At 42.3% G+C, this 14,737-nt stretch overlaps 1 protein-coding gene across 9 annotated transcripts in view; it reads left to right on the forward strand.

Moving 5' to 3' along the window:
- Positions 1-14,737, forward strand: part of PAPPA2 (pappalysin 2) — a 611,815-nt gene that overhangs the window by 482,802 nt on the left and 114,276 nt on the right. For all 9 annotated transcript variants that reach the window (XM_070077165.1, XM_051856950.2, XM_070077164.1 and 6 more), the window contains 2 exons: positions 11,296-11,431; positions 11,633-11,849. In XM_070077165.1, the coding sequence (XP_069933266.1) occupies positions 11,296-11,431; positions 11,633-11,849 (353 nt within the window). The remainder of the gene's footprint in view (positions 1-11,295; positions 11,432-11,632; positions 11,850-14,737) is intronic.

The following is a 14,737-nucleotide window of genomic DNA, read 5'->3' on the forward strand; positions in this document are numbered from 1 at the left end:
TTTCTCTTTCCTTTTCTGTAGCTCTGCTTTTCAAATAAATAAGAAATTTGAAAAATGAAAAAGACTCTTGGACCAAAGAGAGTCAGTAAGAATGTGGAAACCATAGGGCCAAGGAAAGACAACAACCAGGATTTCTGTGACCCAGTTCTGGACCAGAAATTACAACTCTGTTCAGCCTGGTCCTGGAGTTGTCTGGGCTCATCCAAAAAATAGTGAATATGGTTTTGTACCTTTGTACCTGTTCAGTTTGACACCAAACCAACAGTTTTCATGTGGCAGGTACAGATGTTCCCTTGAGTCACAGTTACCATGTCTAAGTCCTGCCTGTTTTGAAAGATGGAATTTCACAAACCTAGCCTGGGGTTCCTAGTCATGGCAGCATTTCAGTGAGTGAAGGCTATGTTCAGTTCTTTTTCCCAAAGGAGAAGCCCTGTTATGGCTTGCATTTGAAGGCCTAGTTAGACCTTTGCTATAAACAGCCTTTGCTATTTCCCCTTATCTAGGAATCCATAATCTGTTGGTCTGAAAAATGGTCAGAGCTATCTTCAGGTTGTGGGAGCAGGAATTTGCTGCATGGCTATGTCCCCAAGAGCCCAAAGTAGTTTATTTCTTGACAGACAGTCATGCTTCTTCCTTGTACACCTGGTAGCCACATTCTGTTAGGAAGCTAAGGGTGCTAGTTAAACTCCCAAGATCAGAGTATCAGGTAGCAGAACAGGTAGGCAAGTCACCTACATGCTAGATTATCTTCCCAGCCCCCTAGGTATAGGTACTTGAAGTCTTCCGTGAGAGCCTGAGCAAATACATGTAGACTATTTCTGAAACCCTGCAGAAGGTTGTCTCAGGCCATGACAGTTAACCCATTCAAAGGCAAATAGGAACCCACATAAGGGGTCTCTAAGAATTCAGAAAATGACATCTTTAAGATCTAGGATGGTGCCGGCGCCGCGGCTCACTAGGCTAATCCTCCGCCTTGCGGCGCCGGCACACCGGGTTCTAGTCCCGGTCGTGGCGCCAGATTCTGTCCCGGTTGCCCCTCTTCCAGGCCAGCTCTCTGCTGTGGCCCGGGAGTGCAGTGGAGGATGCACCCCATGGGAGACCAGGATAGGTACCTGGCTCCTGCCATTAGATCAGCGCGGTGCGCCGGCCGCAGCGCGCTGGCTACGGCGGCCATTGGAGGGTGAACCAACAGCAAAGGAAGACCTTTCTCTCTGTCTCTCTCTCTCACTGTCCACTCTGCCTGTAAAAAAAAAAAAAATCTAGGATGGAAAACCATTTAGTACTGGAGGTACTTCCCCTAATATCATGTAGAGAGTGGGCACAATGGATTATTGGATTGTATTAACCAATTGTTTATATTGGATTTTTGCATATATATCATTTGTATATTCATTTTTGAAGCCTTTTAAAATTGATTGTTCAGTTTTCCCTCTTTTATTTTCTGAAGTCACTGGTATAAAATAAGGATTATCTGAGACAGGTGTTCTGATACATTGAGTTAATTGCCACTTGGAATGTGCACATCCCATATTGGAGTGCCTGAGTTTCGGTCCTGCCTCCACTTTTGATCCAGCTTCCTGCTAATATGCACTGTTGGAGGCAGCAGGTAATAGTGCAGATACTTAGGTATCTACCACCTATGAGACCAGTTACAGTCCTAGGCTCCTGGCTTCAACCTGGCCCAGCCTGGCTATTGTGTGTATTTAAGGAGTGAATGAGCAGACAGAAGATATTCTCTCTCTCTCTCTCTCTCTTTCTTAAAATACAATTGAATTGGTATTGGCATAGTGGTTTAGTGAGTTAAGCTGCCACCTACAATGCCATCTTCCCATATGGGCACTGGTTTGAGTCCTGACTGCTCCACTTCTCCACTTCCAATGCAACTCCCTGTTAATGGCCTTGGGAAAGTATTGGAAGATGGTCCAAGTGTTTGGGTTTCTGCACCCACGTAGGAGACCCATAAGAAGCTCCTGGCTTCTGGCTCCTGGCTCCTGGCTTTGGTGTGACCCAGCCCTGGCTGTTGCAGTTATTTGGTTAGTTAACCAACAGATGGGAAAATCAATCAATCAATCAGTCTCTCTCTTTCTCCCCCCTCTCCACCTCCCTCCCTCCTACCCACCCTCCCTCCCTCCTTTCCCCCTTCTCTCTGAAACTTTACCTTTCTATTGAATGAATGAATCAATAAATAAAATCTTTTAAATTTGAATTGATAAAACTTAAATAAAATAAATAAGATTATATGCTCCTTCACATTTTGACAGGACCCATCTGTAAAACCAACTAATTCTGGGCTTATATGAGGAAGATTTATGACTGTCATTTAAACTTTAAACTTCTTAGGTTTTTATTAAAGTATTCATCTTTTGGTTTCTTATCCATTTTTGGGATATTAGATAGTTGTATAAAGGTATTAGTTCTTGGCCGGCGCCGCGGCTCTCTAGGCTAATCCTCCACCTGCGGCGCCTGCACACCGGGTTCTAGTCCCAGTCGGGGCGCCGGATTCTGTCCCGGTTGCCCCTCTTCCAGGCCAACTCTCTGCTGTGGCCAGGGATTTCAGTGGAGGATAGCCCAAGTGCTTGGGCCCTGCACCCAAGGAGACCAGGATAAGTACCTGGCTCCTGCCATTGGATCAGCGTGGTGCGCTGGCTGCAGCACGCCGGCCGCGGCGGCCATTGGAGGGTGAACCAATGGCAAAGGAAGACCTTTCTCTCTCTCTCTCTCTCTCTCTCACTGTCCACTCTGCCTGTCAAAAAAAAAAAAAGGTATTACTTTTTTCTAATATTCAAATTTAATACTGATAGTTGTTCACATTGCATTCATACTGTTAACTCCATTTTTTCCTGAAAATGAATGTTAACTCAAATTTAGCTATTATTATCGCTTTTATAGGGTATGTTTTTAAACCTTTTTCTCTTTTTGATTGCACATGTCTGAGATTTGTCTAGCTCAGTAGTGTCATCAAAGAACAAGTTTTAGTTTTACTTATCTATTTGCTGTAGTTCTCTATTTCATTATTTTCTACTATTATCTTTATTCTTTCCCATTTCCTTTTGTTTTTCTGGATGTTCACTGATTTTCTTTTTCTAGCTGCTTGGGTTGAATGCTTGGCAAACTTGTTTTTGGTCTTTGCTAAGTTTTCCCTGAAAGTACTACTATACCCTGTGTCCCATACATTTCAATGTATGGAAGTTTTATTGTCATTTAGCCTTAAGGGTTTTGTAATAGCCCCCACAATTTCTTTTAAAACACTGTATTTTAATGGTATTTTGTTTATTTGATTTGAGCTCTGATTTTTCAGAGCCTGAAAACTTTTTATTGTGGCAGTTGTGTCCTTACTATTTTTTCTCCTGCTTTGACCCTACATTTTATTAGGAAGCAGGTAAGCAGTGAGTGTTTATTCATTCAGGAATTAAGGCCAGTCTGCCGTTAAGATATAAACTCTGCCACCTGTCAAAAACCGCCTGTCACTCTTACTGAGCTTCCCCAGCGTCTCTGAGACCCCTTTCTCTGCTCCTCTGAGTTTGATTTTGATTCCCTGATTTTCCTTCTTCTCATTCCCTTACTTCTCTTCCTTCCTCTCCCACTTCCCATTCCCCATCCTCCTCCTCTTCCTCCACCTCTTCCTCCTCTTCCTCTTCTTGCTTTTCTTATTGTGCACTGTTTTTTAGCTTGTCACACTTTTTACTTTAATAACTGATGGTTAAAAATTATATTTACAGTGCACAATGTGATATATATATGTAAACATTGTGAAATGATTACCACAATCAAGCTTATATAATTACATTCTTTTACATTTCCAATATTAGGTTGCAGGAAAAAAACAGTTAAATTTTGGATACATGGTGAATAATTGTTTTAAGTTTAATTGCATGGATGTAGTTAAACTGAAAAAAAAAACATTGTTTATCAGATATTCAAATGTAAGTGATCATCCTGTTTTGTGGTTTTTGCTAAATCTGGCAACCTTTGTCATCTTCTCTTTAATCAGTCAGATGCTAGTTACTTATTCAGAGACAACTTTAACCATTCAGGTGGGATTTGAGCTGGGTTTGCCTTCTTTCCCATATCTAGAACCCTACCCCTCTCGCTATTGGGCAAAACTCCAGCTGATATTCTGTACTGTTCATTTATACTACAAGTGAGGCTGCAAGCACTGGGAGTTTTATGTCTCATACTGCAATCACAATGAAAAAATCCACTGCAGAAGGCACCAAGTCTGATCACTACTTCCAATTCTTTGACTGTATTTATAAGAAAGTCGATAGGAGCCTTTGTCAGGAGGTCTTACACAGACCTTTAACAATATTTGCTATCTGAATTTTCAGTCTGATATAGAAAATGAGCAACAAATCAGTAGGAGTCTAGAAACTGTCAGAAAGCATACTCAGAAGAACAGCATTATAGTCCCTGTTTTCACCATTAACTAGTAAAATAATATCAAACCATCTATTATCTGCCCCCCCCCTACCTGGGCATCACTGTTGCTTTCAAATTTCATCCAAGCAGGCATGGTTCAGTCTGGCTTTGCATTCAAGTGTAAGATTGATCATGATTTTTTTTTTAAAGAAGATAATAAGCAAATAAGAATAAAAGTGTTTCAGTCAGACTAACTGCTGGGGTCAAGATCATTATATCTCCCAACTACCTTTAAAGCCTCCCTCCACAAAGCTTCTTGGAAAGGCAGGATCTGAGGTTTGCTAACTCATATCTGCATCCTGACAAGGTCCTCTGATGGCTTCCCTGCATGGCTGAAGTTGGAGGAGCATTGCTTCGAAGGATTGTTAACCTTAGCATTCAGTGAAACCACTTGTTCAAAATGATTGAACATTGCCTCCAGTTCATCAAAGGAAAATTAGGTTAGGTATAGAATTCTCTGTTCACGAAGGCAGAAACTTTTCTAAGATATGTTTCAATTATTTCTATTAGCACAATTGCAATTTCTAAGAAATCCTTGTGCTTTTTCTGTTGTTTGGAACATTCCCTCTTAAGGGTCCCTGTTTTCGTTGGGAATCCTGCAAGAGCAAAGGTGACCGTGTGTGTGATTTCCATCTCCACCAAAAACTGTCCTAGTGCACTAAAAAGGGAACCCTACCTCCCACCGGCGGCATGGTTTATTCCCAGAGGTTAAAACATGCAACACCCCTTCCCTGTTTGATTGCTGCTGTTCGCTGATTTTACATGGAAGTTTTTGGAACATCACAGTCTCTAAGTTCTGTGAGTAACTGGGATGCAGGATGGAAGCTTGCCCAGCTGCACAGTACTCTCATCCCTCCCTCACTTACGCACTCTTACTCTCAAGCGAGTCTTTTTCAGCAGTGTTTCATAACACTTTTTCTCACTTTCTGGCTTTATCTCCAGTGGGGGCTTCTTAGGAATCAGTCTCTGAAGTGAGAATTTACCTGCAGATAGTTTGTGAGAATTCCCTTCAGGATCAGTACTTGTAGGGGATGGAAGGAAGAGCAGGATTTCGAGCAGCCAAATGCAGGTGTCAGCATCCTGCAAGGAGCGGTGATGGCCTTTTAGGACGATCCCATTCTGTGTTCCACTCACTGCTATCAAAAAGGTCATAGGACGTGAGCTTCCCACCCAACCACCCAACCTTAGAAAAGTGGCATGACCCTGATAAAAAGGATTTTTCACTGAGGACAATTTCCAGAAAGGGACTTTGCTATCAGCTGAGTCGTAAAGAGGACCTGTGGATGCTTATCCCAGTAGTTTGGTTCTCTCCCCTTCTAACTCTCCTTCTGAGTCCTATAAGCTCTTCTAACACAGGATCTGCAGTTAGTACTAGTGTCTAAAAACACAGTTTGAGGGAGTGCTGTTAGAATGAATGGAGCAGATTATCTGTCCCTGGCCCAAGCCTCTCCCACTGACTTGTCAGATTACATATTTTTGCATATCTATCCTGAGATGGTGGAGGCCATAATAGTGGTTCCTTCTTTATTTCACAAAATGATGAGTTTATCTCATTCTTTAGAATAAAGAATAACATAAAACTCCCAGTGCTTGCAGCCTCACTTGTAGTATAAATGAACAGTACAGAATATCAGCTGGAGTTTTGCCCAATAGTAAGAGGGGTAGGGTTCTAGATTTGGGAAAGAGGGCAAACCCAGCTCAAATCCCACCTTCTCATTTTGACTCCTATGCTGAAGTGGAGAAATCCTGAAGACAGCCCACAGGCAAGACACTAGATGCCTCCTACCCTCCCTCCCTTCATTAGTTTAGAGTTCAGGCCAAATCCTCTGGGATTAATCTCCTCTTTGACAGAATTTCTGAATTCTACATAGATAAAAATATTATGGGGTGATTTATATGAAATTGGCAATATTTGATAAATGTTTCTACAGGTGAGGACCTGAAGAAAAGGCACATGGTTCAACTCACAGAGCAAGAATTCTTAATCTGATTTCTGTTGACCCCCTGCTGGAACCGCAGTAGCTTTCCATTTCCTAAGATGCTTATATGACTTCATTTTTGAAAGGGCAAGAGTGCCAAAATATCAGTAAATTTTCTAAGGAATCTATTGTTCCCAGTACATCTCAAATTAAAAACATGGGTACGATCAGAAGTGTACAGAACTCAAAGTGGGGAAACCCCAGTTCTTTCCCATCTATTATTTACCTACAGGAAGTTTTAGAATTCCACTTACCACTCCATAATGTAATCTTTGTATCCCCAGGGCTGCTATAATTCAAAACTCTCGGGTGGGACTAAAGACCCAATGAGCTCAATACAGGTCCCAGCCAAGGGTGTGCTGCTGTCATGTAAGCAGAAGGGGATGCCTGCCTCCTCTGTCCTGCTCAAGAGCCTTCCCTTCCCCTCTGGTATCAGGAAGTGCCACAGACAAGTGAAAATGGAAAACCCAGAAAGAACAACCACACAGTAACTAACTCAAAGCACTTTAAAGCCTCAGGGAAGATTCTTCTCAAGTTTGTGGTATAGTTTCAGGGTGTGCTGTCCAGTGACCACCACAAAAGATGACCTGGAAGTTGAAATGCTTGGCTTGGGAGCTTGTTGAGTGTGTCTGGGCCCAGCAGGCAGACTGCAGTGGGATTTCTTAAGCCCCAAGGGTTCTGCAGTAGAGAGGCATTCTTTCAGTTTTACCCACCACCAGCAGCTAGTGGTTAGGTTGGGTATTTACTGTGCAATCTGTGGATGAAAAAGCAACTGAGTGTGTGGGGCTGGCTTTCCCCATGTGTCTGTCAGTGTCTGTCTTTCTTTCTATCCCCCTTCTATTTACTCTGTTTTTTCCTCTTCATCTCCAAGTATTTTGTGATAGATTCAATGAGCAGTCATTGGCAATCCCTCTATATTTAGACCATTCTTAGGATTTGAAATTTGCTTACTTCCCTATATGGCCTTGTATGTTCTCCCAGAGAGCTAGCTGTAGTATTTCTTCCTTGCAAAAAGCATGTTCAAGTTCCTTTCACATTGCCCTTGTAGTCCATGAAGGCAATGTCCTTGTTGAACATTAAAATGTTATAGTTTAAAGATAATGATCCTTTTATCTCTCTGACACTCTGGATTTTTCTCAAGGGGGGAGCCCAGTGCACATCTTAGATCTGAGTGGTCCTTAGGTGTGCTTCAGGTGAGCTTTGCCCTGAAGGGGACAGCCATTAACAATCACGCATTCAATGTGGTGATCAGAGGAGACTCACACGTATAGTTCAAAGGTGACATGTGGATAGAGTCAGTAGAGCTTCCTGTAGCCAAAGATTCAGTTGCAGCCACTTGTTTTTCACATTTAGGAACATAAAATTCATTATTAATTTCATATAAAGCAAAATAGCCTGTACTATACATATATTAAAATATCTTTGAATATGGAATGCAATTTTAGTTTTCTAATTACATTGTCAATTTTAGAAGATTCTATGTCTCTATGTACAGCAGTAGCAGATTTTTAACAAACACATGTTGAATTGAATTTTCTGAAAAGTCTATTAAAAGAATTACACACACTATTTATATAATGTATTTTTTCTTGGATTCCATTCATAAAGCAAAGGTACATTCTATACCAGCAATCTCAGATATTGACGTTTCTATGGAAACAAAACCTGGAGAAATAACTCATATCTGGGAGCATCAGTTGAAAGATAGGACATATAAAATTTCTAAGCCTGTGTAATTTTTCAGGGAAGCACAATTCTCTCTCCATTAAAACATGCAGATATATATTTAATTTTTTGCTTAGACTTTATTTTCTGTAAGATTTTTTAGATTCACAGAAAAAATGAAAAGAGGGTACAAATTTGGCACATGCAACCCTCTTCACCAAAGTGGTACATTTGTTAACAATTGGTGAAACTATATTGATACTTCATTATCACCCAATATCCATGGTTTTCATTAAGATTTATGTTTGATTTTGGGCATTCTGTGTTTGAACAAATTTATAATGATTTTTATAATTGTATTTGTACACCATTATAATATCACACAGATTTTTTATTGCCCTAAAAATTCTCTGAGTTCTATATTTAATTTTAAAAATTTATTCTTTCAACCTTTTCTTCCTGCAGTGTAAACAGGATAAAAGAATTTCTTCTTGGAAGTTAGGATTAATCTTAATCATAAATAGGTAATATCTCTGTTTCTCAGTTGCAGAAAACGGAGCCCCAGGCTCAGGGAGGAGAGATGAGTTATTCAGATTTACCGAGCTAGTAAAGATTGATTCAAGACTCAAACCCAGGACCTGTGCCTGGCTGACTCTCTTTCCAGGAAGGCAGATTCATCCGATTGCCTTTTGTCTTTCTTGGACTGAGTGTGCATGGCTATTCAAATCAGTCTCGGCGGCTCCAGCATGGGGAGGGTGAAGGCTTTCTTGGGCTTCTAGTTGCCGTTGTGAGGCACACATGGGGTTCAAGTGAGTGACACTTGGCTGCCCTTGCTGCACCATGGTCTGCAAGAGGAAGTGCCCGACACGCGGCATCCATAACTCGATCAAACCCTTTTCTCTCCTTGTTGTGTGTAGTTCAATAGTCCTCTGTTTGTGTCTCCTTTGTAAGTCCCTTCTGTGGTTTTCCTACTTACACCATGTCCTGGAAATCCTGGCGTAGCTTCTTCCCACAAATCACGCAGGCCACCGGGGGCAGGCTTTCAGGTTGGAAGGCCTTCCAACAAGGAGGCATATTGCTGGGAGATGCAAAATGTTCTGGGAGCAGGTCCTCTGGGTGGAGGAACCCACAGCACAGGGCCTACCTCTTCTATCCAGTTTCAGGTGGGTGGTATCTATTTTGGGATCCAACTGAAGGTGGGGAAACTGAGCTCTCCTGTTCCTTGTTGAAGCCACCTCATTCTTCAGGTCTTAGGCCCACTGGGGTAAACCCACCACGTACACCATCTGTTCTTGGCTCAGGAAATAGCCCAGATCTTTCTTCCAATACTCAGGTATCATTTGTGGTGTATGGAAAGGAAGAAGTTGTGGGAATTCCTAGGGGGTTTTGATGTCATTTGTTGCTGGAGTTGAGGGGGTTTGAGTTAGACGCTTGGCTACCTTAGGGTGTGTTTCCTGTCTAGCCCTCATCCAGCCAGGCACAAAGGACTTCATATTAGAAGTTATAACCTATGGGTTTGGATGTTTCCAAAGTTATGAAGGAATATTTATTACTTCAAAGGGGGGGATGAAAAGGGAAGAAAAGACATCATAAAAAGGAAGTGTGGTAGGCCTTCGCCTCAGATGAGAAGAAGGGAGATCTGTGCTGCTTTGACTGCTGCAAATCATAACATCGCCCTAATTAAGCCAGCAGTGCAAATGGGCACTCTGTAAATGTGCCTCCAAGACTTAGGAAATGTCAGTCTGAGGACAAGGAAGAATTCTTGTTAAAATGGAAAAATCTGTCTTACTCTCCTGCTCCCTACTTTTGGATGAGATCCCTGTCATTAGATGCTGGACCCTGATTTTACACAGAGAATAGCTTTCTTGGGCCTTCATCGCTCCTCAAACCTCATAAAAAGCCCAAGAAATACACACAGAATTCTGAAAGTTCCATCAACTGATTCTAATAATATCACACCAGTATAACAACAGAGAAAGTTGGAGTTTATTCACAGCAGAAATTAAGAGGAATATTCAGCAATAGGAAATCAAACCAAAGTAGTTACTGCATTAATTAAGTCCAATGTGGTAAATAAGCACTTATCTCTCTGCAGGCTGAGCCGAGGGGCTATGCCTCATCCTGTAGCTTCTAAACACCTTTTTTTTTTTTCCATTAAAAGAGTCCCAGGTGAAACACTTGCATAGTTTACTTTGAAGGTCTATTTTAGTGTTAATCATCCTTACCATCTAGGAATATTTGCAGTTATTAACTGAATTTGCTTTGCTTCAGTGTTGGCTCATGTTCCAGCCATAGATGGGGGCTTGAATAAACTGTATAAAAATAGACTGTTGGACAGGTTGTCATCTCAGGAGCAATAGATTCTGCCAAATCCTCTTTCCATGTCATTACTCCACATTCTCAGTGAGAGGCACTGATAAAAAAATTAGAGGGATGGGGACACATATCTGTAGCAGTTCAGAACAACTCAGCTTGTTAACAACTTGTTAATGTTGGCTTGGCGATCACCTTGTCCACTTCTTTCCATTTGATGGTAGAGAGTGTTGACTGGTTATGTGGAGCCTTACTGTCTCCAGCTTTGGTCTCTTTGTGTGATCTTTGTGAGAAATTTAAGAGACAGGTGCAATGGGTAAAACATTTCAGAAAAAGATGGCAGGCTCAGCCTAAAATTATCTTCTTTCCATCTTGTTTTTTTTTTTTTTTTTAAAGGCAGAGTAGACAGTGAGAAAGAGAGACAGAGAGAAAGGTCTTCCTTTTGCCGTTGGTTCACCCTCCAATGGCCGCTGCGGCCGGCGCACTGCGGCCGGCACACGGCGCTGATCTGAAGGCAGGAGCCAGGTGCTTCTCCTGGTCTCCCATGGGGTACAGGGCCCAAGCACTTGGGCCATCCTCCACTACACTCCCTGGCCACAGCAGAGAGCTGGCCTGGAAGAGGGGCAACCGGGACAGAATCCGGCGCCCCAACCAGGACTAGAACCCAGTGTGCCGGCGCCGCTAGGCGGAGGATTAGCCTAGTGAGCCACAGCGCCGGCCTCCATCTTGTTTTTGACTTCAGTGCAACCTTGGGCACCTTTCTGTGCCTACTCCATGTTTTTTTTTCCCCCTTTTGTACAGAGGAAGGAAGCTTATTTTATGAATGGTAAGCTGTCTAGGAAGAATACAATGGTACATGGTACATGCCTTGATAGCCTGGTGGAAACAAGGGCTCATCTATATCTATGCTTATGCTTAGGTGTGTTTCAGTAGACCAGGAGTGGCTACGGCAATTTTCATTTTCTTGGCGTCTGATGGCCTGGCTCCCGGGGAGCGTCGGCAGCCAACCGTGACCGTCTACCTAACTGACATCAGTGGAAGCAACCACTCTCTTGGTGAGTCTGACAGTTTTCTCTTCCGGGTTGCTAGAGGATAACCCAATAGACCCAGGAGTTAGCTGATACCTACCTCTGATATTGTTTGGAATTTTACCCATATCATACTGTATGTTGAGAGACCAAAATGAGTTCTGCATATGAACACATGGTACTCAGTGATTAGTGTATGATATTATGTATCCTCTTATTTCTCTTTAGGAACCTATGAACTGTCGTGCCAGCAAAACCCAGTGGTTATCAATGTGACCCATCACACAACTGCCCTGTTGCACCACACTGCTTCAGTGCTGCTGAATTTTTCCTCCCCACTAGTGGGCATCTCAGCGGTGGCTCTGAGGACACCCTCCCACATCAGTTTTTCAGCTCCTCAAAGCTGCATCCCAGCGAACAGGGGACAGACTCATCAGGGACAGAGGTATGCAGGTCCTTTCTTCCTCTCTCTTCCCATTTTCCTGTGGCTGGAATGGACTGCCTTTCTGTAGGTATGTATATAGTGCTGTATATTAGAGGACAGTGGTTGTTTAATCACCAACTGAAAAAAATTGGATTTGGAAATGCTTAAACACACATAGGAAACAAGCAAAGAACAATCTGTAGAAGGCACACTTGGGTTTTACATTTTGCTCTTATTTCCTTAGTTGACATAATTTTTATGTAAATATTTAACATCCTTACAAGGTCTTAACATCTTTTTTACATATAAAACCACTGACTTCAAATCAACATTGCTATATAAACTTCCAAAAATTGTCTGCCAAAAACTCAATGTTCCCTAAGCAATGTATATTTTTCCACTTGCTTCCACCTGGACAGTGTATATAGCAAGTTGAACTGTTACATACTAAGGCACATCGTACGATCACTTAAGGTTCTATATGGAAAACAGGGACTGCGTTTGCTGCATGTGTTTCTGCGGCCATCTGTGACTGTCCTCATCTAGACAGGTGAGCTCACTGGATTCCCAGCAGCAGCTAGTAGAGGAACTGCTGTCACAATGTGGGTGAGAGCTCTCCAGATACAGCAGGTGTGCTGTCTTTGAGCTGGCATCATCCTCTAATCCATCTACTCAATCGAGTGGAACTAAAGGTAGCGGAGTGCACTCCATAAGTGAGGGAGGTGAGCTCACCGTCTTCTTATTGTGTGATCAGGACCCTGCTCACAGACGCTGGAGTTCTAGATGGCGCTGCATTGTCAGGGAGGAGGTATGCCCATGCCAGGTATTCCAGAACACATTCTTCACAAGGATGGGGAGGAGACAATGCAAGAATTGGACATTAGATATCTCTTGCTGGGTAGCAAATTATGCCAAAAGTTAGTGGCTAACCATAAACATTATCTCAGAGTTTCTGGAGTAAGAAATCAGGATGTAGTTCAGCTGGATGCCTCTGGCTTAAGTTCTCCTAGGAAGTTGAAGTCGAGCTGCTGGTCAAGGCCACAGTTACCTCAAGGCTTACTGGAGCTGAAGAACTTACGTCAGAACTTACTCGACTGGTTATTGGCAGGTCTGAGAAGAGCTACACTCAAGCTCACTCATATAGGTGCTGGCAGCATGCATGTTCACATAGACAGGGCTCAGAACTTTGCCACAGGGGCCTCTCCATGAGTTTTGAGTTTTCTGTTGACATGACAGCTAATGGTCTAAGGGAGAGAGAGCCAGAGAGGGAAAATGCATGAAAGATGACCCACGAGGGAAGCCACAGTCTTCTGATACCATAATGTTGGACTTGACAGCCCTTTATTTCTGGCATATTCTTTTCATTAGAGATGAATCAGCAAGTCCAACCCATACTCAAGGTAAAGGGTTTGCATCAGAGCATGGATCACTGGGGAGGGCTGTGCTTGATGGTGTGGCTCACAGAGGACTGTCACGGCTCTCTGCCACATGCAGAAATCAGCTCATGTTGATCGAGCACTAACTGTATGCCAGGTATTGTTCTAAGTGCTAAGAAACGAGAAAAAGTAAGAAGCAGTTCCTGAATAATGAACATTGCAATGTAAGCTAGTTCATTTACAACTTTTTTAAAAGAATTTATGTATATGGAAAGGAGAAAGAGAGAATGAATCTTGCATTTGCTGGTTCATTCCCCAAATGGCCACAACAGCTTGGATTGGGGCAGGCCAAAGCCAGTAGCTCAGAACTCTATCTGGATCTCTTATGTGGGTGACAGGCATCCAAGCACTTGGGCCATCCTCTGCTGCCTTCTTAGGTACATTAGCAAGAAAATGGATCAGAAGTGGAACAGCTGGGACTCAAACCAGCACTCAGCTACGCAGGCATCCCCAACAGAGGCCTAACCTGTAATACTTTCCCCTCATCTGTAACTTTAAGATCATCTTAGTGAGCAAGCACCTTCAAATATTAAAACAAAAATGGAGACTAGTAAAACAACAGTATTGGAATTATTGCTTCTCTCTCATGTATTTTCAAATTGTTTTCTCTGTTGGCTCTACTTCTGGTCTTAAGCCATACAGAATTTCTTTCAGGTCCCTGCAACATGTGTTCTTGATGAGCATTGCACATAATGTTCCTACTTTCTTGAATGCCTTCCAGTCTTTCTTCACGTCAACAAATACTCCACCATCAGGATTCACCTCCTGTGCAGTTTTGGCAAATTCTCTCCTGTTTCCATAGGACACAGTACATAATCCAAACAGTACAAAAGCAGCTATCCAATTGGATGGTACTTATTTATTTACTTGTTGTTCTCTCCCTTAAACTCTGAACTCCTATGGTAGGAGTTCCGCTCAGTATCTTTCAGTACCTACAAGAGGCTCTGGCACATAATATGTACCAGAAACTATGCTGCATGACAACAGCTGACTTTGTCTTTAAACATTCTGCAGAACAGAAAGGAACAAGAAAGTAAAGCAAGTAGAAGTTAAAACCTCTCTAGACACAAGGGACAGAGATCCCCTTCACCATTATAGCCGTGAGGCTTCAACAAAGCAGTTGATTAATTGTGATCACTGCTGTTAGTTCTGCACTTATTTTCATGTGGCACTGTGGGAAAAACAAGTTTTATATGCATGCATGCAAACCAGTAGAAATAGGATATGATTCTCCAGTTTACACAGAGTGTATCTGGAATGCATAAGCATTTCCAAACCACATGTGACTGACAGGAGCCATGCAAATTGGCTTTTCGTTCTCAGCCAGCAGATTAGTGCAATATAGTAAACTTTCATACACAGGGAACCTAATAGTTCCCTGTGTTCCAACGTATTTTCATTGTGAATATATTTAAAATCTGAATCCTTATGTGTTCTCAAAGAATAGAAGAATGTTTGCAGCCTTGTATAAAT

The sequence above is a fragment of the Oryctolagus cuniculus genome, chromosome 7, assembly GCF_964237555.1.
Source record: "Oryctolagus cuniculus chromosome 7, mOryCun1.1, whole genome shotgun sequence".
Classification (NCBI taxonomy): domain Eukaryota; kingdom Metazoa; phylum Chordata; class Mammalia; order Lagomorpha; family Leporidae; genus Oryctolagus; species Oryctolagus cuniculus.